Here is a 25,304-nt window from a genome sequence, read left to right as displayed (position 1 = left end):
ATGAGATAGAATGTTTTGTGAAACTCCGCAGTAAGGCCATCTGGGCCAGGAGATTTATGTGATTTCAATTTTTTGATTGTTGTTATTATTTCTTCCATGGTTATTGGCTCTATTAATTCTTTTCATTATTTCGCATCAATTTTCAGAAAGTTTAGTTTTTGTAGGAAGTCATTACTGTTTTGATTTGTAAGTAGGTGTTTTTGTTCTCCATAAATTTGTGAGTATAAAATTTCAAAAGTTTTGATAATGTCTTCAGTTTTTGTGTAGATCTTATTCTTATAAGATAATTCCAAAATTTGAGAGGGTGATTTAGACTGATTAATAATCCTTGCCAGTGCTTGTGACGGTGTTTGTATATGGTTAGCATATTTTGCAAGCATTTTACTTTTATGAAATGATAAATTATTGTTGTGAACCAAGAATAGGTCTTTCTGGCATTTCAATATTTCTGTTTCAGTTTGTGTGTTGTAGTTTTTAATCAGATCCTGTTCCAATGATTTAATTTTAACCTCTAGTTGTTGTTCTTCTTTGAGTTGTATTCTTTTATAGTGAGACACTTTCTGTAGAACGATACCTCTTATCTGGGCTTTAGTTGCCTCCCATTCAATATCAGGAGGGTGATTTTGTTTTATTAAATTGTCTAAGGACCTTTTAAGCATATCCTGTACTTCCTGAATTATTTCCTTTTTGTTTAAGAGATTGGGGTTTAAAGACCAGTTATATCCCCGATGCAGTAAGTTGGTTTTGGTGGTCTTGTTAATGTATAAGGTAATTTTAGAGTGGTCCAATAGGTAACGAGTATGTATGGATACTGCGGGGTCAAGATTAATTAGTGCTTCTGAAATTAGAAAAAAGTCAATTCTCGACCGCATTTTATGACAGCTGGAGTAAAATGTGAAATTATTTGAGTTATTTGTGTTGTTACCATATTTGAAGGGATCAAATAAGTTAAAGTCATATTTAAGTTCGCTTAATGTTAAAACTGCTTGCTTGTTGCATGATGTCTGTGGACTTGATTTATCATTTTTTGGGTTCTGATATGCATTCCAGTCCCCTCCTATGATCATGTAATGGTTATTGTATTGATTTAAGATAGGGTACAATGATGCGAAAAAGAAGTGCAGGTTGTTACAGGGTGCATATACATTGAGAAGTAATATGGGTTTATCATAAAGGGGAGTTGAAAGGATTATATAACACCATCTTCCTTCTTTATCTATTTTGGATTCTAAGATTTTATCTTTGAATGATTCTTAATGATTATAGCTACTCCTGCACTGTTTGTTTTGCCTTCAGATGCTAAAATTTCTCTTATCCACTTTTTTCTTTGATATCCAACCATTATTCATTAGTTAAGTGTGTTTCTTGAATTAGTAAAAAGATTGCCTTAGACTGCAGAGCTAGATGTAAAAACAGTTTCCTCTTATTAATGTTCTGGAGCCCTTTAATGTTCCATGAGTCCATTTCCCACATTTATAAAGCTTTTTGTTTTGTGAAAGATGTCTTGAATATTTGTGTAAGTATGTTGGGAAGTTTTTAACTCTTATCAAAAACATGTTATGAAAGCATTCTTTTATTTCCGTCTCTTCCCTGTGCCTACCCACTAATCTCCTGGACTAGGAATTTAACAGGACCTTACAAGATTTCGTTTTTGTATTTGTTTGTGTTATTGGTATATGAATACCTTGTGTATTAGTATACCATGGGTGAAAGAGTCTTAATGGTCCTGTGTGACCTAACACTATTTGTACAAAGCCTATCCCACTCATTCCCTCACAAACACTACTTCTGCAATCCACGTCTCTTCTTGTGAGATTTGAAATAAGGTATTAAAGTTGAAAGAAGATTATTTTAACCCATTTTGATCATGTCAAAAGGCAGGTAGCAATCATTATTTTATTTTTATTTTTATTTTACATTTGTTGACCGGGCTAGTCTGGCTGGATATATGTCCATTTTCAGCAGAGGCCCGAGGAGAAAAGCTCCACTAATATATACTAGTAACTGGCATAAAACAACAAATTATAAGAAGCTACAGAACTATTTACAAGTAGCATAGCAACAGTATGGAATCAATTTAACAGAAAAAAAATACCACGAGGATCCCTAACCCTACAATCTGAGTGATGCAGGAATTTGGATGCAGAAATAAAAAAATAAACAAACACTAGAGTCTATACAATATTTACAGTATTAACAAATATGGTGAGCATTTTGTGCATGAGCAAATAGTTATAAGACCCAGAAATACACAGTAAGAAGTAACAAACAAGGTTTAGATAGTAGATGAGATGACAGGTTGGAGTAATATATCAAGTATAGAGAGAAAGAGACAGATATAGGAATAGTAATGTCCAAGTAGATGCCAGGTGAGCTACAGATGAGAAGTAGTATTGAGAGAGACAAGTAGAAGAGATGGGTGTATCAGTCATTTAAGCAACTTACCCAGAATCATTACTCCCACCATTTTTATTACCCCTGCCCTGTGCTGTTTCAATCTTGGATGTCCTTATATTTAAAGAAGATCTTAACCATACTTTTATTTTGCAACAGATTCACTATATGTCTTCTGCCTTACTTTACCCATTCTTATTCTGATGAGTCCTGGAGAAAACAATATAACTATATAACTATCTACACATATGCATATACATGAATATAGACACACTTATGGAATCATTAGAGATCAATTCAAGTAGGTGCAAACCTTTTTATTATTATAGCATTGTGGAATATAGGATATGGACAAAAAGAAAGTAAGTACTCTATTACCCTTACTGCATTGTCCAGTAAATAATACAAGAGAACACCTAGTTCCAATCTAAACGTTGTAGTAGACTCAATACATTAACCTATGTATTCCTTTAACATCAACGTTAAGCAAGCTCATGTTATGTTAGTTTCAGCATCAGATGTAATGAGTACTATATGCATTCACATAAACTGTGTTTAGGTATATTGTGCCAACATAAAAATTCCTTGGTAGCATGTCTTATGTTGGGCACATCAGCCAGGATTGTTCCTTTATACTATTATTGGATAGTAGAATGTGCGGACTTCATTTACAGTTCTATGAGGTTAAATTTACCTAGGTCAATAATATACTTTCCAAGGTAGGATGCTTTAAGGCTGAGTTCTCAGGTATTATTAATATGTTTCTGTATGTGGTACAGTATTAACTTTACTTGTATTATAATTTGTATTAATTTACTTCATTTACTGTTTTTCGTGTAATGTTTAACCAGAAAATTTCAAGTCCTGGCATATTAATGTCAAAAAGGTGATTTTATATAGGACAGGTATTTCAGCTCCAATGTGTGTGTTAATGGTAGCACAAGGATTTTCATATTATGCAGATTATAACATGTTTGATTTTGTATAAGGTACCAAACCTGTCATATAGTCTTCTATTAAGTATAACTGAAGGTTTAAAGAGGGCATACTAATCTATGTTAAGTTTACCATAGTTGAAAATAAGCCCTGTGTTTAAAACCTCAGAAGTGTGTTCCTTTAAGAATGTGTAATTTATTGTATTACCATTTTGTGTTTTCATGTCTATTAGCAGTGTATTATACTTTGGTAACTCTATTAATATTATATGAAGCTAGAAACATTAGTTATAAATGGTGACCTTTAAAAATAACTTTTAGTATCTGTGTGTAGAAAGACTATGTGCTTAAACTGTAACATTTTCATTTTTAAAGATTTCTCATCAGTACATTACTTTATTTTTTTTTTATTTACAGTTCCATTGAGCTTCTTTCTGAGCTTCTGGACAGCTAAGCCAATTACTTAGCTTCTCGAAGGGGGACTGAGTATGCAGACGGAATCCCAGAAGTGTCACCTCTAAAAACGGCTTCTGTAGCAGTAAAAGGACTTTCAGTTCCTCCCATGGGAAAGCAAGCGTATTGCGGATGTTGTGCACTTCCTGTTGGGGCCCTCGTGGCTTGGAAAACGAGCAGTAGGGTCGTGCCAATCCAAAAAAGCAGCCTGGAGTAAAATAAGAGCAAACTAAAGGAAAAGTAAGTCCACAGCTGTTCTTTTGAGTTCTATCTGATCTCAGAGGCTCGGTAATCGCATCGGAAGGTGCAGTTAGATATCCAAGGCGGGAATTCTTTTAAAAACAGACATAAAGGTAGATTTTGCTTCTGTGATGTTGGTAACTGAGTACTTAACCCCATCCACAGAAAATAGCAAAGTATTAGGATACTTAATTTGAAATTTTATGTTTTTATCAATTAGAAATTTACAATAAGGAGACATAAGCTGCCTGACTTGCCTAATTTGAAGGGGCAAGTCCTGGGCTAGAGAGATTTTGTTGTTGTTCCATATTAGGGGACCCCCATTTTTCTTTGCAGATAATAGTACTTTATTAACATCTTGAAAGTTAAGTAATTTGACATAGACTGGTCTTGGAATTTTTGAAGTTTGGGATTCTCTCAAGGCTATGTGGGATCTCTCAATTATTATTTGCTGTGATTTTTTTGGTCTTTGAGTAGTGTTGCAAATATATGTATGATGGAAGGAATCAGGTCATTGTGCTGAATATTTTCTTGTATGACTCTAATGATTATATTATTCCTTCTGGATCTTGCCTCCAGGTCAATAATTTTAGCTCGCATGGTTTGTATATCTGCTTCATGTGAGTCAGCTTTTTTAGATAGCAGGGCTATTTTTTTCTCATTCTCCACTGTTTTGGCTTCATATTTGTCCATTCTTTCCAAGATTTGGTTGAAGGAAGTTGCAAATGATTGCAGTTGAGCACACATTTCTTTTATTGCCTCCTGGATAGGCAGTAAAGCAGTTTTTACATCATCCAAGTTTGCTAGTTGATCTGTTTTATTTTTATTCCCTGATTTAGCAGTGTCTTGTAGTTTTGTTACTTTCTGCCTTTTAGAGTTCAAATCTTTCTCCAGAGGTAATAATTCTGAGATTTTGGTTTTTGTTGTTATATTATCCATATTTTTATCTTCTTTTGACATTTTGTGGAAGTAAGGCGTCTTAATTTATAGGTAGAGGTGGACGTGTAAAGTACCCTGAGCACACGGCTTCTTTTCCCTGTTTCTTCTGTCAGCTCCAGATAATCTGATGTAATCTTGATAGATTTGTTAATTCTTAGGTTTATTTTCCCCTTTTTGGTTTTTCTGGATATAGATTAGAGTTGTTATTTCTGTATATTTTGCTTAAATAGGTCCTGGTATTTCCTCTGGGTTGATTTTATTCCAAGAGTATTGAAGAGCTGTAGATTAGCAGTGCTTACAGAATGGCAGCCATCTTTGAATCGGGGAGCATATTGTTTTTCTTAGTACACAGGATTTAGGCCTTACCTGGCATACAGCAAAAGCATATTACCTTGTCTGGGAAAAATGTATGATTTTTTTTTTTTTGCATATTATAAAATGACAAATTAGTACACATATATTCTGCCCATACAATTCTCCTTGTTTCAAGATCTAACGTTATATGCCCTCATATAGAAATTTATATGACACATAATGTCAGAACATTATAGACAACACCTATAAACCTCTGCATTTGATGCCTATAAATAAAACATCATTTGCCAATTCATCCTTGAATTTTCATAACACAATCAACAGAAAGTTACAACAGGATAGCTTGGCACAGAATGCGCCTAACAGTACAATCCTGCTTCTTGTATTTAAATGCATGTCAGAAATGAATCTGACCTCAATATATTAGTTGTTTCAGACAGTGAAGACTGGGCATATTATAACTGAACAAAGATAAGCTTTCTGTTGAAATATATATGACTTTTTTAATTCTGTTGTAATCAAAGTACCACAAATGTATTCTGGACATGAGTTGCATTCTGCTATTCTGAGCAGTTTTACACCTCACACCTTAGAAACCAAATGTCATACAGTTTGGTAACAATTGCTCAACAGATAGTACATTTAATTTTGATCCTGGAAGAACAGAAAATAGTAGGTTGTATTCTTGCACCATGTGTTTGGATGAATTTTCCAATACTGACAATGCAGTTCATTTTAAATGGGGGCACTGCACATCTCCTTCAGCTGAGAAATGAATGGTGGTCCCATCTGTCTGAGCTGGCGGTAGCTCTAGTAAAATTTAAAGACCCATGGCAGATACTGGAGAATAAGTAAGGGAACTTTAAATTCCAGCTCCCAACTGGTATTTGTTTCTTAGAAAACCATGGGCCAGGGGGGTTATCTAGAAGGTCTAAGTTTGCAGCTGACTATAAATTGTATACTGTTATTCCTTAATCCATCCATTTATCTAGAATTGTTTCAACATGGGTGTTAAAAACTGGTTTAAGGATAAAGGTATCAAACTTGAACTTAAAAAATGCAGTACATTGTATTTTGGGGAATAAAGCATTTCTATATCATTCCATACAGATGACAAACACCTGCAATCAGTCACTGCTGCTATGGAGCAGCATAGTCTTGTAAATAATTCTTTATCCTTCAGCAACCATCTCTCTGTAGTAGTTTACTACTCCATTCTTCTATCTGAAACTAATGTCCAAAGGTATTTTTTAGATCCGGTGAAGTTATGATTTCCTTTTACTTATCTCTTATGAGACACAGTAACGAGTATAACACTCCTTTAGGTATACATTTGTCAAAACATCACTCTAAGCTAACTTAGACATTCCTAGCTAGAAAGGGCAAAGGCTTCAGGACCCTCAGTTATCCAGACAGACTGCTTCGTAGTGATCAGAGCCTAATCTTTTCAGCTGTGCAAATCCATGCCCTCCCTTCAGAAAACAAGAGATTCCAGCTAAGGCACACATTTTTCATTAACTGATAAATAAAATATATTGGCATGATATATTCATATTCCAGTGTACCCCCAACTTCTAGAACAAATTTCCATTGCTTATTAAGCAAAGCAGTGTTTTTACCACCATCAAGGTAAACCTAGATAACTGGATGAGCATCCTCAAATTCTCCTCTGGGGTGTTCTGTGTTGCTCTCCTCAAATCCAGAAAGAACTTATGAATTTCTTTGTTTAGGCCTGAAATAGTCTGTAGACAGATTCTGTAGTACTCATCAGTGAACTTATGAATCTATGGCAGCTAGACACATTTCTCTAATGACCTAACAGGCATATCTGTGAAGACCCTATTGTTAAGAAGCAGTCTAACATTCAATAGTAATTTCTTTTAAAAACAGATTTGGACATTCATGTATAAACTGCTGTTACGTTGTGCTTTTCATTGTGAATGTAACAGAGCAGAAGACTGTATCAGAAAGTGTAATCAAATAGTCACAAAACTGGACAGTGACCAAGAAGGTGAATGGTTGACAGAGTGCAAGTACTACTCCCTTGTGGGGATGCTTGAGCCACTGTCTAGAAAAGAGTTGTAAATATCTGACCATTTTAATGTAATATATAGCCGAGCTAACCATGTTACACTTACTCACACACAGCTAGGCTTTCCATGTTACACTTACTCCCATCAATACAGTAACACATTATCTCAATTGGCTGCTGCTCACAGGTACAGCTTTTGCATCATCATCATCTTTTGGCTTTTCCCGTTAGGGGTTGCCACAGTGGATCATCTCTTTCCATTTCTTCCTATCCTCTGCATCTTGCTCTGTCACACCAACCACCTGCATGTCCTCTCTCACCACGTCCATAAACCTTATCTTAGGCCTTCCTCTTTTCCTCTTATCTGGGAGCTCCATCCTTAGCATCTCTTTCCCAATATACCCATCATCCCTCCTCAGCACATGTCCAAACCAACGCAATCTCATCTCTCTTGCTTTGTCTCCAAACTGTCCAACATGAGCTGACCCTCTAATATACTGATTCCTAATCCTATCCATCCTAGTCACACCGAGTGCAAATCTTAACATCTTTAACTCTGCCACATCCAGCTCTGACTCCTGCCTTTATGTCAATGCCAATGTCTCCAACCCATATAACATAGCTGGTCTCACTACCCTCTTGTAGACCTTCCCTTTCACTCTTACTGGTACCCGTCTGTCACAAATCACTACTGACACTCTTCTCCATCCATTCCACCCTGCCTGTACTCTCTTCTTCACCTCTCTTCCACATTTACCATTACTCTGAACTGTTGATCCCAAGTACTTAAACTCATCCACCTTTACCAACTCTACTCCCTGCATCCTCACCATTCCTCTACCCTCCCTCTCATTTACACACTTATATTCTGTCTTAGCCCTGCTGACTTTCATTCCTCTGCTCTCTAGAGCATATCTCCACCTCTCCAGTCTCTCCTCAACCTGATTTCTACTCTCACAACAGATCACAATGTCATCTGCAAACATCATAGCCCACGGGGCCTCCTGTCTGATCTCATCTGTCAACCTGTCCATCACCACTGCAAATAAAAAAGGACTCAGAGCTGATCCTTGATGTAATCCCACCTCCACCTTGAATGGATCTGTCACTCCCACTGCAGTCCTCACCACTGTCACACTACCCTCGTACATATCCTGTACCACTCTTACATACTTCTCTGCCACTCCCGACTTCCTCATACAATACCACAACTCTTCTCTAGGCACCCTGTCATATGCTTTCTCCAAGTCTACAAAGACACAATGCAGCTCCTTCTGACCTTCTCTGTATTTCTCCAATAACACTCTCAGAGCAAACATTGCATCTGTAGTGCTCTTTCCTGGCATGAAACCATACTGCTGATCACTAATCATCACCTCCCTTCTTAACCTAGCTTCTACTACTCTTTCCCATAACTTCAAGCTGTGACTGATCAATTTTATCCCTCTGTAGTTACCGCAGCTCTGCACATCACCCTTATTCTCAAAGATTGGTACCAAAACACTTTTTCCCCACTCCTCAGGCATCCTCTGACTTTCCAAAATTTCATTAAACAATTTAGTTAAAAATTCCACTGCCATTTCTCCTAAGCACCTCCATGCTTCTATTGGGATGTCATCTGGGCCAACAGCCTTTCCATTCTTCATCCTCTTCATAGCTGTCCTTACTTCCTCCTTGCTAATCTGTTTCACTTCCTGATTCACTATCCCCATATCATCCAACCTTCTCTCTCTCATTCTCTTCATTCATCAGCCTGTCAAAATACTCTTTCCATCTACTCAACACACTTTCCTCTCTTGTGCGTGCCTTTCCCTCACTATCCCTTATCTTTCTTACTTGCTGCACATCTTTCCCAGCTCTGTCCCTCTGTCTAGCCAATCGGTACAGGTCCTTTTCTCCCTCTTTAGTGTCCATTCTCTTATACAACTCTTCATATGCCTTATCCTTAGCTACGTTTAACAAGCAGAGTTGTTAATACAGATGTTGTGTGCAGAACTCCAGCTGTTTAACTGATGGAGGACACAGTTTGATACCATGGGCTCTGAAAGGAAAGAAAAGGGAGAAAATGAGTACTGAATTTTATAAGGAGGCAAAAAAGTTAAAATGTAGGAAGCTAACTTATTCCTAGAGATGGAGGAAGAAACACAGTGACACAAAGTTAGAGACTTCTTGCTGTTCTAAGAGTGTATGGAAGTTTGCAAATTGTCTGAATGTATGGAAAAATATGTACAGAAGGAGGTGTACTGATGTAGGCATGCAGTGAAGTTGTGGAGGGCTGTATATAGCTAATCATTAGATCAGAGCAGTATATGACTATGTAAGTTATGAAAACATCACTGAGAAAGCTTACATTAAATTGATTAGAATCTTCACAGAGAGTTGTAAATATCACGGCATCAGCACATGGAACTACATATGTGAATCACATAAGTGTTCAAGGGCACAGTCTCAACATACCTAATGCTTCTCCAACTACAATACAAAATACAGATTCAGCACACTAACAATGCAGTCTCACTGTTTCACACACTCATGCAATATAACATTTCAGTTATTGTTTTATAATACATACCTGTGCCACGAAGAAAGATGATGAGCACATGGATGGGGAGACCTAACTGAGGAGGAGATTTAGGGGGTTACATTCTAATTCAGTGGTCCAAGCTTAACCAGGGGACTGAGGTTTAAATTTGCCCTTACCGCAGCATGGACTTCAAGCCTTGGCTGCTTTGTAACCTAACCTGGAAGGCCCTTTACTTCAGAAAACAAACAATTTATAACTGTTGCTGCACTATTAGCATGGAAACAAAGCCAAACATACATTTTTTTTCAGTTACTGAAAGGAGAAAACAAGGAGCTAGGGGATGGACATAACTGCTTTAGACAGTGTAAGCTGATGGTTACAGGAATGGACAGTGACCAAGTAGGTTAGCAGGCCATAGAGTATAAGAGCTATTCCCTTGTTGAGATATCACAGCCACTGTCCAGTGCAGATTACTAAATATCTGACCACTTCACTTTAACATTTAGCTAGGCTCTTCATGTTAAGCATGTTTACATTACAAAATAACAAATAATCCCAGTAGGGTGCTGCTTTGCATAGTGTCACTCCTCAGTGGGTTGATGTGCAATCAATGTTTGAGTGACAGAGGGTACAATTTGATGTCCTCAGGCTATTGTCCAAAAGCAAATAATCCTAGCAGTTGTTGCTTACAGGTACAGCTTTGCAGATGGCCAGTTCTCAGTGGAGTGAAGAGAGCTCCTGCTGTTTGAGTGAGAGAGTGCACATTTTAGGATGACCAACATGAATCTGGCTCTAAGTCTATAATAATGGATCCCTCATGCATCTATGCTATAATGCATAAACAAAACCACCTACAAACAGGTGGGTATGACAGGCACATCCTAGTTAATAAAAATAGTCTAGTGATATTATATACCACATAAGTAATAGTACCCCTTACTAATATATAAAAGCATTGGTTGATTATTTTTGAATCATGTACAAGTTTGGAATTTAGTTGAAATAGTGCTTTAATTATATTATATTATATTGCTCTGAAGTTTTTGGCATTAATTAAAATCATTACCTTAATTTTATTCAAAATGTTACTATCCCCATTCGAATAATTGACTGTCCCTTTTCCTATTACAAACTTCACACCTGACCATGAAGGAAATGAAACATAGTGATAAGAAAACATGTTAATGTGGTGGGACACAACCATATGAGCAAGGTGATAAATAAAATATAACCTTTTTTGTGCTTTTCAACTGTTACCTGGAGAAAAAGATATGCAGAAAACCTTAATTTCTACATTTGTCAGTTTATAGATAATGCCATCTCTGACTTTTAACGCAAAGAAATGCATGGCACCTAAATATGAATATCACTTATTTTACATGCATAGTTTCACTGATAGAAGTTAAAAATAAGTCTGTAGTAACTAGAACAACAGTATTACACTTTTAAAAAACTATTTAATGCAGCTCAAGAAAAAAGGATGTATAGATAAGGTATACAAAACACTTCCACATAGCTGTTGCATGAAAAACGAATCATATTCTATAGATATATGCTCATACCACCATCATCATTTGAGTGACTACCACAGCAGCCTGCATTAAATGTATAAATTAAACATGCTTATTATCTTACTACATGCTATCAAACAAGGATGCATTCAAGATACTTATGCCGGCAATCACAGGCAAGAAGCAAGCATCTACAACATCTTATCCTATATAATCTTCAAAGTAAAAGAGTACTATCTAACAAAAACAATCTCGGAAGTTAAATATAAGTGCTGTTTCTGAAAGAAGGCTTGACATTTGATTAATATATTTACTGCCATATTTCCAAATTAGAGTGTTTAGGTCTGCTGTACAGTGCTGACGTTTGAGACAGAGAGGTGTAGGGGTTAAAATGGCATATGAGGTACAAGGGTTATCATTTCTGCCTCATACCCTTCTTCAGAAGCAAGAAGGAAGAAGCAGAAGGGTGCTGTTCACACCTTGACTAACTTTCTCTATCTCCCTCACATCTCTAGATTATCACCAACCCCTAAATTTCCATCTCTCCTACCTAATCCTGTAAATAATGTAAATAAATCCTGTCTACATTCATAGCTATAATAGTGCTTTTCATCATTCCTATGTAAATGAAAATTGTACATTGCTGTATATGTAAATGCAACCTGTTTATTATTGCATAACGTTACTATAGAAATAATTTTGTATTAACCTATGTCTTAATCGTATTACCCATTACATGATTCTAAAACTACTTTCTACTGTTAGGAAACTGAAATTCTTTTTTCCTTTGTAATTTCTTAATATTTTTTTGTAACTTTAATGGAACTTTTCTTCTTACGTGTGCGCGTGTGCGTGTATGCGCTTGTGGGCGTGCATGTGTTTGCGCGTGCGTGCATGCATGTGTGCGTATGTATGTGAGATCACATCTTTAGTTAGACTAATGTCCTATCCTGGATTGACTTGCTTCTTTAATTGTATTGCTTGCTTGCATAGACCCGCCTCCTCCTCCATTCATTTCAATTAAACTGTTTAATCTGAACAGTGAAAATGAATGAAGGGCAGTTTTATAAGTTCACTTGATCTAAAAACTTTCTTGAACTTAATTTCAGTCTAAATCGGTAAAGTTGTGGATCGTAATCTTTTTATAGCATCTTTCCTGTAGCCAATCAATTTGAAGCTACAGAAAAATGAGCACTCACAAATCTTATTAATATGACCTGCTGTGAAAAACGACCTTCAACAAGTAGAATAATATTTATAGAAATTATAATTAAAAATCAATCAGCTTCGTTTGAATATGGATGCTGTGTAAGAAAATTGCAACAAACAAATTTTAAAGAACACGATTCAGCAGCAAGAAATTCATGTTAAGGCCATTGGAATTGGTCTTGCTGATATTTATGGGAGGATAAAAGAGAAGAAATACAATGGCTTCCCATCAGTTGCTTGAAGAGAAAGGGGTGAGTGCCAGTAACACATTAAAAAAATATGAAAGGCATAATGCAGAATGCTGTTTCCATAGGGAATTGTTGCCTACGCAGTTCCTAATTGTGCACTGGCAATGATCCATTCATTTTGGGAGATCTTTCTCTTCGAGTTGATGTAATCATTGAGTTCTTATATGTAAGTTCAGAGAGTATGCATAAGGAGCTTCCCCCTACAAAAAAAAAATAAATAAAATTGATCTTTTCTCCCGGCTGTATTTCAGGCAATTATTTTGTCCTTTTTGGTGGTGCTGCGGTAGCGTTGTCGCTTCACAGTAAGACGCTGTCCGGTTCGATTCTCAGCTAGAGCATCTTCTGTGTGGAGACATGCGTAAATGGGCATTCCTTCATTGAAGGTTGTGCATCAGGGCTGGTAACTTGGCACGTAAAAATCAACTACCAATCATTAGCGGACCGGAGTTCCGCTGTGGCGACCCCTAACCAGGAAAAGCCGAAAGACGCACCATTTTGTCCTTTTTGCTTATTGACTTTAAGAAAGTTGGTGCTTTATAGTAGAACCAAGTACAACATGATATTCTTTAAAAGGAAAATATTAATTTTTAGGACACATTAGATAATTTAGGAAAAGGGAAAGGAAAAACACCACAAGAGTGTATGCTGCATCAAAAAAGGAAATCAATAACACAGTCAATTCTCCAACCATCTGGCTTGCAAAAATCCTGAATTTACAGAATAGACTTTCTTCTGTGATTAAAAGAGCACACAGACTACTTGTACAATCTACCAAACCAGCATCTCCTCTAATATCTTTAATTGTGAAATGTATTTCTTATGTTGGCAACAAGTTAATTTTTAAAACAGTTTGATCAGAAACTCCTATCAAATTTGAGCATTATATTTTCAATTTTGTCATTAACTTTTCATTTGAATATGCAAAAAAGAAAAGCATGTTGGTCCTCAGTAAATATACTTAAAAAAGCCAATATCCCTTTTCCTGCACATCTTAATTTTTTTTTAGTTTATCGAAACAAAGGTTTTCAGCACTCTGGAAGATATTGCTTTTTATGTTCAAAACAATAATATAATTACTAATGGTGGAAATACTCAGCCCGCTTTCTATGAGAGTAAAAGTCCTGAAGGTTTCTGATGCCAAACTGAAAAAAAATATGTAACTTCATACATTAATAACTGTTATAAAGTCTATGTGCTACAAATAAACCTCAAGAACATCAAAAAACAGAATGACATGTAAAGGCCAGCATTAAATAAATAAATACATTACTCTCATTTATGTGTGTTTGAGTATATAAGCAGTCATCAAGTATGCATTCAGTAGAAAGGCAAATACTTACAAAAAAAATCAAAAGTGTCACCTAACAAAAACAAAAATTAAAGTCATGCATCTCAGAACATATTAACTCAGACTGCGTAACTTTACAGAAAAGGAGAAACTTCCTTAACCTCACTGTCTGCTAATCTTAATCATCCTAAAAAATGAACACAACTTTTAATCTATTAATACAGATACATTGGATCTTGCTTCTTTACTGGTATATACTCCCAGATGTAGGTTGTTGTTTTTCACATCGTTACTAGTAAATTGGAAACCTGCTGTGGCTGTGTTCATTTTATTTTGAATTGAAATTTTCATCTCAGACATCTGCTAAAAAGGGTATTTTTGCTCAGTTGGATTTCCCCACAGAATAAATGAAACTAAATAAATGAATGAATCTTCTAAAACACACACTTTCTCTCTCTCTGTGTCTCACTCACACACACACACACACACATATATATATATATATATATATATATATATATATATATATATATATATATATATATATGTATATGTATATATATATATATATATATATATATATATCTATATATATATATATATATATGGGTCTACTTCATTTACCTTAACTTCTGATTGACTGACACCCATTTGCTCCAACCCATTTGACCGAAATTTCATTTGATCAACACTTCATTTGACCGACAAGTATTATTGGCAAGTAAATGAAATATGCCCCCTTCCTCACTGTATTGCGACCTGGAGTTAGAATATATAGTTAGGGGGGTGTGGGGGGCACAGCCCCCCCACAATGGGGGGGTGTGGGGGGTGAAGCCCCCCATTTACCTTTGTCTTACTAAGAAATATTAAAGCAAAACTAAACAATATAATATGAAATTAAGTGGGGGGTTTCACCCCCCACACCCACCATTGTGGGGGCTGTGCCCCCCACACTCCCCTAACTATATATTCTAACTCCAGGGTCGCACTACAATGAGGAAGGGGGCTATCCCTTTTTCTTGCCAATAGTACTTGTCGGTCAAATGGAATTTTGGTCATTTGGTCTCGGGCAAATGGGTGCCGGTCAATCAAAAGTTAGGGCAAATGAATTAGACCCATATATATATATATATATATATATATATATATATATATATATATATATATATATATGATTACTTCATCAAAAATCAAATGCTGATGTGAGCAAACAAGAGATGCTCTACAAAGACTGAATCACAAAGTAATGTAATATATCTATATCTATATAGAATCTATCTATATATACATATATATATATATATATATATATATATATATATATATATATATATATATATATATAGAGAGAGAGAGAGAGAGAGACACAGACACACACGCGCGCGCGCACACGCACACACACACACACACACACACACACACACACACACACACACACACACACAAACACACCATATTATACTGATGAATAGAGCATTGGATTAAAATGTCATTCTAGTATAATAGGTACTTGTGTCAGGAGCAAAATCGAGCAGTATCCAAAATTGATTGTGTTTTTATGTATATATTCACTTACTTATTTGAAATCACATTATTTACTGAATTGGTGGGTGGAATTACTTACATTTTTAGTGGCATGCATGGTAGTAAGATTTACAGAAAATTTAAAATATATCACATTATCGTGGTGAAATGTTTGTGCAGCAACACTGGTTGGGTAATAGATTTACTTACTGGATCTTACCCAGACTACTGGACTTTATGTCCAGTTAATTTCAGCCTGCCCTAAGCTAGACTCTCTTTCAGCACTGTATAAATGTGATTTTCCCTGTTATAGAAAGTATAGCTTGGTGTAGCTTATTCCCAAGGTTGTTCATTTGGACTTCAGATTTACTGGACTGCTCTTTCTAGTTTCTGTTCATCTCAGGAAGTTTAGGTACTGTGTGGTTGGATTCATCATGGATACTTCAAGGGTATGATGCCCATCATTACATGGCCTCTGTATCATGCCTTCATTGTCACTTTCAGTTGCTTGACTTCTCTCTAGCCTTGGGTTAGCTGACACTACCTGACTCTATGCTGGCATTAATTCACACTCAGAGTGTCCACTGTCTACTCTGCCTGACAGAGTGCCCTTCTATATTGTGCAGCTTATAAACAAAGGGACTGTGTCAAGCTCTAGGGATGTCACTGCCCCCCCCTTTACTCAGTTCTCATTAGGTCCATCATTGAGTATAATGCCCCTTTCAGCATATATCTGCCCAGACACATACAACAACCAGAACACCCACATAGATGCTTTACTAAAAGGACATAAGGCCTAAATAATACATCCTACGTGGACCAGTTCAAAGCCCTCTCACTATATTTCGTATCCTACAGACTGCTAAGAGTTGACCTGTGTCTAACATGCAAGGCATCCTCTGAACTAATACTGATGGATTTACTGCACATCAGTAAATTGAATGGCATCAGAAATATTCAGTCAAAGGATATAAGCCTCTCCTGCATCAACAGAATGGTTTGGAGGGACAGGTATTTCTCACAGAGGATACCACTGTTTGGAAAAGACTCCCCATCCATATAAAACAAAGCACATCCTTGTCCATATTCAAAAGCATCTTGGATCTATGGATGGGAAACAGAAAATTTACCCCAGGACTGTCTCCTGTACTACTAATGGACAGAGGCAGCTCATAAATGCCTTATAATGATCTATGGTATGATTCCAGTTATTCTCATTATGGGTAATATATAATTATTGATGCAAGGGATGGGTTAGGTCAATCTAATATCAAATGGGATAGGATAATCTGATCATCAAAAGGCAAATGGGCTAGGCTTAAAATGGCCTCCACGGGCAGCTAGCCTAGTACTTACTTATGAACCTATAGGTATTATATCTCCGCAGGGATATAACAGACAGCCACTCTTCCAAAGACTTTGCCTCCTCCACATATGCACTCAGACTGCCCTCAAATCGAACTTCTATATGGAGAAGACAGCAGCCAGGGCTCTAAAACCCTTCAGTACCTTTTACAGCCCATGACAGTACTCCTCCTGAGGAGCAACAGTTGGCTCCTGTCTTTCAGTGCTGAGACTTTTAAGTTCCCTTTTTGGACTTCCTTCTAAATATTTTATTTTTTGTGAGAAATAAATGCCCGGTCTCTTTAAGAATGCTGTCATCATTATGTTTGCTATTTTGACAGGATTAGCATTGTCTGGTAGCTTATTTTTTGCAGGGACTGTTTAACTAATTGGGACACTATTTTGTGGTGATTATGAACTAATTTGTATTGTTTACTATGTCTCCTGTGCTTTAAAGACATTGTAAATGTTTTACAGGGTGCTTGGTACACTTTTGTGATGACTGACTTACTCCTTCCAGCACTGCTTGCCAGGGATTAGGCTTCATTTTCAGCAGGGACATGGAACAATTTACCAGTATCTCACCCCCCCAGAAGAAGAAAACTACCAATGAGCCCTTGCATACACAGTGAGCTCAGACAGTGTCTCAGTCACTAGTGGGTGACTCTGTTGGGGCCAATGGCCATTCCTCAGACCACTCATCTTTTTCTCCAGAGCTCTCTGGTGTAGCCACTTCAGGAACCACAGACTAGGTGTTAGCCACATCTTCTACAGGTGATTAGATATCCCTTGCAGGTATGAGAGAGCCACTTTCTTTTGACATGGGAGTTTCAGCAGGGAGTGCGTTCTTGTCTAGATAGGAGAAGGGACCCTTATCCTGGGAGGAGGTACCATTCTTGAGTTGGCCTCCCTCTAGGGATATCTCTAAAAAAGAAACATACAGTAAAACATTTATCTTCCTTTATTAGTCTGGCTTAAGTTTTACTGCAGGCTTTATAACCTCTAGAGAATGAATGGGATTTTTGTGGAAAAAAGAAATCAGTTTCCTGAGTTTCTGAGGATTTCTTGTCAGATGAACGAAAGGGATATGATAGTGCTTTTTTTGGTATTTTTCCCAGATCCCACATTGTGATTCACAGGAAAATGTTTCCTATAGAGGGATTTTCTTTTTCTGTAACTGTGTTCAGAATGAATAATTTATTTTAATGGCTACAAGTTGAAGTTCTTACATCCTTCAGGAAAGAGTATGACATGTTACAAGTGGATGCACCACTGCCAACTCCATTTCCTCCTTTCTTGGAGGATGTTTTCAACATTGCCAACGATATACCTGACAGTCAAACTTAAACCCCTAAAAAAGGCAGACAGACTTTATAAGGTTCCTCAGCCTTACAGATATTTGTCTTTGAATCTCAGGTCAGACCCGACAGCTATTTATATTTCTAGTTCAGCTGCTAATAAAAATCTGTTGAATGATAATCCTTTACCTTCAGACAAGGATGAAAAAACTTTACCAGTTTACAAAGTCATTTTATTCCTATACAACTTCAGCCTTCAGAATAATTGTATCTGATGTTTACTTTAATTAATGTATTGCCTCCAGTTTAATTATACATTTCATTCTACCCTGTTGTGAACAACATATCAATCTATCGTTCAAATATTTAAGTACTATACAGCTTTTCTCCCAGGCCTTCACTGAAAATGAGTAACTCACCCAGCTAGGCCATCCTGATAAACAAATGCCAATAAATAAATACATTCTGAATTTCAGGTTCTTATACTGAAATATTTGTCGGAGTGTTTTGAAAACTTGAGGAATATTTCTGATATCCTGTCATCTTCAAAGGGTGGGTATTGTCTGAATTCTGTTCTTGCTTCTCTTTTACAGGTTGTTAAACATTCTTTGAGAAGTTTATATGATTATGATGACTATTTGCAGGCAACAGATTATTATCTCAGGATATTAGGAGCTGTGATTTCTATGGTTCTTATGATTCTTGTTTCCAGGTAGCAAATGAGAAAAAGTCAATGTTTTTAAAGGCAGTTTGCACCCATTGGACTTTCAGGATCCCACTGTTGGGCTTTTTAAGAGAGAACTGTTTTGGTGAAGAGAACAGATTTCTTTGAATCCAGGTCTCCCATTCTCTCTCAGTCAGTCTGTAACAATAGATACATATGATTTTACATGATGTGCTGTTTCAATGATGGTAAAAGTGAAGATGCTTTGGAACAACTGACAGCTCAAAGCATGAAGGTGAAGGGGATGTTAGCTGTAAAATCTCTTTGCCACCTGTGAGCTTCAGGGCCTTCGCAGGTGGTTGCAGACAATATCCCATTGATGTGGTACATGAACAAATTAGGGGGCAAGGTATTATCCCATGTGTAGGCTGGCCATTGTAGGTTGGGAGTTCACTCTACAACATTCTTTAAACTTCCAAGCATCCTATATTTTTTCTCATCAAAATGTAGTGGTGGAGATTTAGGAGGAGTAGAATACTTAATGGCCTGATGTTAATTTGGGTTAGATTGGGAAGATATTGTGGTTTAGCCAGAGGATTTATATCATAAGGTCCTGGGTTTAGGTGGATATCTCCAGCATTTAGGAGTTGTTGTTGATTGTTTTGCAATAGTTTAACTGTTTTTTGTAGTATTGTTAGGTATTTATGGGCTGCTGTTGATTTGGGGTAGGTGGTCATGGGCTTGAGATGGGTATATCTTATGGTAGTAGTGTTGAATGGGGTGGGGATTATTGTTAGGGAGTAATTGGCTGGGATGGGAGTAATAATGGCAGTGGAACTATGGGTAAGGGGGAAGTTATTTTGTGCAGGGTAGTTGTATGAAGTGATGTGGTAGGTACATGCTAAGAAGAGTAGTAGAGTCATGTGCAGGAAGAAAGTCTTCATAGTTAAGGAGTATTGTTAATTGTATGGAGTTTGTAGGAGTGAGTTTATAAGATGTATCAGGGTTGGAAGGGATGGAAATCAAAAGTTGATAAAAAATTCTGATGGATTTCTAATAGTATGCTATGTATCAGAGAAGGGTTTGTGAGCAGCCAAAGAGAAAAGGTTGACTTTCTATCTCTCACTGTTTCCATCAATGGTTAATCTTTGTTCTAAGTGCCACATACTTTCTTGAAAGCAAAACATTCTCACTTATTCTCCTCTGTCAGTTTTCTATTTATTGCTTTATAAACATTATTTAGTAGCATAACTCAGTGGTATTTTACAAGAAGAGACCATGAAGAGAAATTCAGAAATGTCACTGAAGACGGCCTCTAGCCGCTTAAAACTAAAGGTAGGTTGAATTCTAATTTATTTCCAGTTAAACAACTCATAATCCAAAAATGATCAACATAACACTAACAATAGCAGCTGAATTAAATGCATGTGCAAGTTATTTTCACTTACATCCAGTGCCAGAGGTATTCCCCCATCCAGAAATGAGACAGCTTGTCCCAGCAGAAGCACAGGAACTGGGAAGGGGAACAACATTTGCGTTGCTGTTGAGGTTTGCAGGACTGCTGAGCTTGATCAACATAATGTCGTTATCCAAGGTGTACGAGCTGTAGCTCTCATGTCTGATAACCCTAGATGAACTGATGAACTGTTCAGTGCCCTCATTCACTTCAATATTATGTTCTCCAAGTCTGACCTGAATGGATCTGTAATGCAAGTTTATGAAAAGAGTCAGAATCTGTTTCCATACAGATAGGCAATGCCCTGGTAAATTCTTCACTTTAATGACACTCTCATTATGTTCATGCTTGGTATTTCTAACAGATAAGCTACCCTCTCCATTATACTCAACACAAAGCTGGCTGCTAAATACATTCAGAATTTATTTAAAACTATTACTTGTTTCCATCTGATGTTTTTAACTGTAATGTTACTATTCTGCATTCCAGTATGGTTTTATCTAAACAGCTAACAAGCTACACATCAGAATATAATCTGCCAATATGACAACTCTTTAATGACGCTTTATTATGTTATATACAATATATATTGAGTTAATAATGTGATTTTTCTTTGCCAATTTTAAATCAAGACAGAATAGTACTTAGTTTTATTTAAGCACTTAATATACTTTTATTTCCTTTCACTTAGTTCTTGCAATTTGTAAATGTTCAGTAGAAGACAGTATGTTCAGGAAGGAAAGGAGCTTAAAATATGAACATCAAGGTATTAAATCTCCAGGTTTACAGCACTTCAGAAACTTTTGTTATCGATATATTATCATGACGATGCTTGATGTACAGTGGGTCAGTCAACTGAAATGCAATACGTCTAAATGGATGTACATGAAGGCAAGTTCAAATAAATAAAATATAAGTTGAAAACATTTTAAACATGCACTGTGAAACAACTGAAATAATACACCACCTTAAAAATACCGTTAACGTTATTGTGCCTCATTGGCACAATATTTGAGTTTCAAATAAAAGTATACTTCTATATACAATTTCCACATACTTTTTATGTGAAGTCCTACACATAATTTCTGCTTATTCTGCAATTTTTTCATATATAATAACCAGGGGAATACAGTCCTTAGTCAGTACACTAGCAATAATAAGTTTTAGAAAAAATATTCTTACGATTTATAACAGTGAGCAGCAGACACGACCCATTGACTGGCGATCAAAGACCCTCCACAGAAGTGGTATCCAGCATTTAATGAGACTTGCCAGGGAACTGAGTGCTTTGGGCATTCATAGCCACCAACAATTTTGTCTTCCTCAATCGGAAAAGCAACTAAAATAAAAAAAAATGTTATTGTCTTTACAGTATAAAATTGCCATTTCTTTTTATGGGCAGTCAACAATTCTTAAAAATTGTACTATTTCAGTTGCATAGCTGTTGTGACAGTAGTCATACCTCTCAACTGTCCAGATTTTTGCATAATGTCCTGATTTTTACTGTATATTTTGGTCTGTCCCTCATACAGTTTGTGGTTTTCTGATAATTCAGTGAGGATTGAATTCACTATATAATGACAGACATTTGAGTTTCAGACTTCATATGTTCCTGTTTTTGGGCCTCTGCCCCCCCCCCTGTTATTTTTTGCATTTGTACAGATTCCTTATGCTATGAGGTTGAGAAGTATGAAGTAGTACAAGGCGTGATCATGCTAAAGTAAAACCTGATGACACGTTTTGAACTACAAGAGGTGTATCATACTAGAAATCAAACATAAAATGGCATCCTGAGCTCTCTCTAAGCTATCTGAACCCAGATCCACAGTCATTCCAAGCAAGACAGATACTTAGATTCAAGGACTCCTGCAATTATGAGCAATTGTTTTGTTACCACATGAAAGTTTTGGATAGAATTCAACCATTGGCAATTAGTTGTTATAAAAAAAATGTATATCTCATCAGCTAGAGAGTTAACCCTGGTCTGAATGTTCATTGCATAGGCTCTGAAAAGTTTACTGCTATCAAGCATAGTTCTTAGCAATTGTGACTCACACATTTTGTTTACCTGAGTAAACAATAGTACATTTTTCTCAAATTAAATATGAAAAAAAATTAGTAGTTAATTTTGGTAAACAAAATATTTTCAAATACTATATAGGTGATACCCACCAAAATCAGTCACTGTTGAAATGGATCCAGGCACTGCTTTTAATTATTTATTGTTTGGCCATAAAGTCCCCACTATCCACTATCTCACTTACCTAATTTCCAAAGATAAGTCCTCCAGATACAAAATGTCTTAATTTCCCTTTATTAATTTCTTATTAGACCCATTATTTAATGCAATTCACCTTTTGTAATGTATTAGTCTAAACATAGCACTCAGCCTGAGAGACCTCTGATATTCATGACTACAAAGATCAGTCGCCTCAAAAATCTTAGTTATCCAGACAGATTAGCACCCTCTCAGTCCTCAGTCTCTTATAGACTCCTCCATGGAGATCTGTGCCTAGCCTTTCAAGCTGTGAAAGATGCAATCCGTTATGACCTCCTTATTCTTTTGCTAAACAAATAAATCTCAAATAAATTATTAAAAGGACTAAACCATCATGAACAGATAAATAAGACATGCTGGTATTCTAGATTCATATCACCCCATATTCCCTATCTCTGGATCAGACTTGCACTACATGTCAAGAAGTGTAGCATCCTTGAAAGCTTGAAGGTAAGCCTGGATACTTTGATAGGCAGCCTCATATTTCCCCTGTGGTCCATTTTGTCTTGCCCTCCTTGAGGCTGGAGGTAACTTTTGATTATGGACTTTTGTCTAGTATTATAATGGTTGCCTCGTACCTATGTATGAATCTATGAACATAATATCAAACAGAACTGCTGTGACTGCTAGATATTGTTATCTATTATTTAACCTCTGTTAAGTAATTCAAATAGCAGTAAATCAAACTGAGGTAAGAACAACGTGATATGACACCTGTCAATTATTTTCAAATTTGGGAAAATAAGTGAGTTCATAGACTAATTGACTAAGAATAAATCAGTTATGGCATATTCTGTATTCAGGCTGAACAACAGAGTCAAAAATTCTATACGGTCTTCTACTGCATTATGGAATCCAGAATGCTACATAAAATATCAAGATCTGCAGGCAGAAATGAGAGTGATGTGGAAGAAAGATACACAGACAGTTCCAATAGTAATAATATCAACAGGTCTTGTAAAAAAGAATTTACAGTCGTATTTAGATATGTTACCAATACATGTATCTTATAAACTGCAGAAGGAGTCATTACTGGGCACATTGCGGGTGCTGCGAAGAGCATTTTTGGCTGACATCAAACATTGAAACAATACTAATTTCATGAAGTTTAATAGTACTTTGACTTTGGAATGGGGTCCATTCCCGTCATGGTATTAGAAACCCAAAATACTTGGAGAAATTAAAAAACTACAAACTGAATTATAGAATCAGAATGACACACAGTATGGTGAAAGTTACATTATAAAAGGAAATGTGATCACCAGTACATTAGAGAGGTATTAATGGCTAGAATAAACTGCAGTCTCCATCATAAAACCAAGAATGGTATATAGTATGGTGCTAATGTTTACATAGGATGAGGTCATTGTTGAGATATAATACATGCTGCATTAGGGGACCAGGAGGGCTATAATGTATGCAACTGTCTTTGTCCTCTAACAAAAGGTAGCATAACATATGTGGCCAGTTAGGTAAGATCTCATTACAGAAGTATGCACTGAAAACAATATAATGTATGATGACTCAGCATGAAATTAAAGCTGTGGGAGGTTGTCAGTTGCAACTGCAAGAGATGCCATAAACCAACCCAGAGCTGACAGCGGTCATGAAATAATACATCCAAGCCTCACTTCTACATTATACCTGAACTGTATTGGACTGCAAGAAGTAATAAATCACACAGTTAACCAAGGTTATGTTTAGGCAATTCAGTTTATATGAGAAAATGGTGCATAAAACTCCTGGGATTTTGATGTAAGATGGGTTAATGGAAAGCCAAACTCATCCTGCTTTTTAAAAACCGTGTTGTTACTAGATGTGACTAGATATATAAATAAAGTAGTTTAAATGTTCTGAACAGTGGGAACACTGCCTACAATTGCATCGTCATCCTGGATAGATAATTGAAAAATCAGACTTTCATTGCTGCACAGCTGGTAAAATGGCAGTGATAATATGATAAAAATATATTTTTTTCTTAATCCTTTTTTCCCCTCTGCTTGAAAACTATCAGGCCTTCCCAATGGTATGTGACCTGAGTCATTCCCTAGCAGTGAGGATCATCATCTGATCCCCAGGGGGGCCATCATCCTGACATCAGGAAAGTCTGTGCTCTTTCAGCATCCTGATAACACCAGCAGTTTGTAATTAAGCTCCTAACACCTCCCCCGTTGGTTGCATAAACACTTGTATTACCACAGGGACCACCCAACCCCCACCTCTTCCATGCATGTGTACTCATTCACATGCAGGATCAGATCTACCATCATGGCCTCAGAAATCACAGTGTGCATGCCGCCCTTCACTGGATCCTTCCTTCCATGACCTAAGACTTCTGTTACTTATCAGCAGTATGGTAGGCATGACTGGTTGGGAGGCAACCTTCCCTACCAGGAGAGACACCATCCATCCTCTCTTCCAACACTGTCAATCACTCATGCTGCTAATCCAGGTCAACCAGGTAGATGTCAAGGCTTTATCCATCTACATATGGTTTGGTTAGTCGCACATTTCCCTTTACTTGTTACTTGTCAAATGAAAATGCCTTACACTGTCATGTTCTAGGGCTGATTAAGACCTGCAAATGAAATTAAAGAAAAGAAAATCTTTACCTGCTGCCCCCAACAAAGCAAAAAGTATAATGCTCTTCAT

At 36.6% G+C, this 25,304-nt stretch overlaps 1 protein-coding gene across 1 annotated transcript; it reads right to left on the bottom strand.

The window, feature by feature from the left end:
- Positions 1 to 3,736: 3,736 nt before the first annotated feature.
- LOC122808434 (trypsin-like) lies at positions 3,737 to 25,304 on the bottom strand. The gene is made up of 4 exons (XM_044079397.1): positions 25,265 to 25,304; positions 21,557 to 21,713; positions 20,367 to 20,620; positions 3,737 to 3,990 (listed from the first exon to the last, which is right to left on the bottom strand). Exons 1-4 carry the CDS (start codon positions 25,302 to 25,304, stop codon positions 3,737 to 3,739), a joined length of 705 nt encoding a protein of 234 aa, XP_043935332.1.

Source organism: Protopterus annectens, chromosome 8.part0 (assembly GCF_019279795.1).
Source record: "Protopterus annectens isolate FY-2018-M chromosome 8.part0, PAN1.0, whole genome shotgun sequence".
NCBI classification, from domain to species: Eukaryota; Metazoa; Chordata; order Ceratodontiformes; family Protopteridae; genus Protopterus; species Protopterus annectens.
This window is presented reverse-complemented; position numbering and strand designations above follow the sequence as displayed.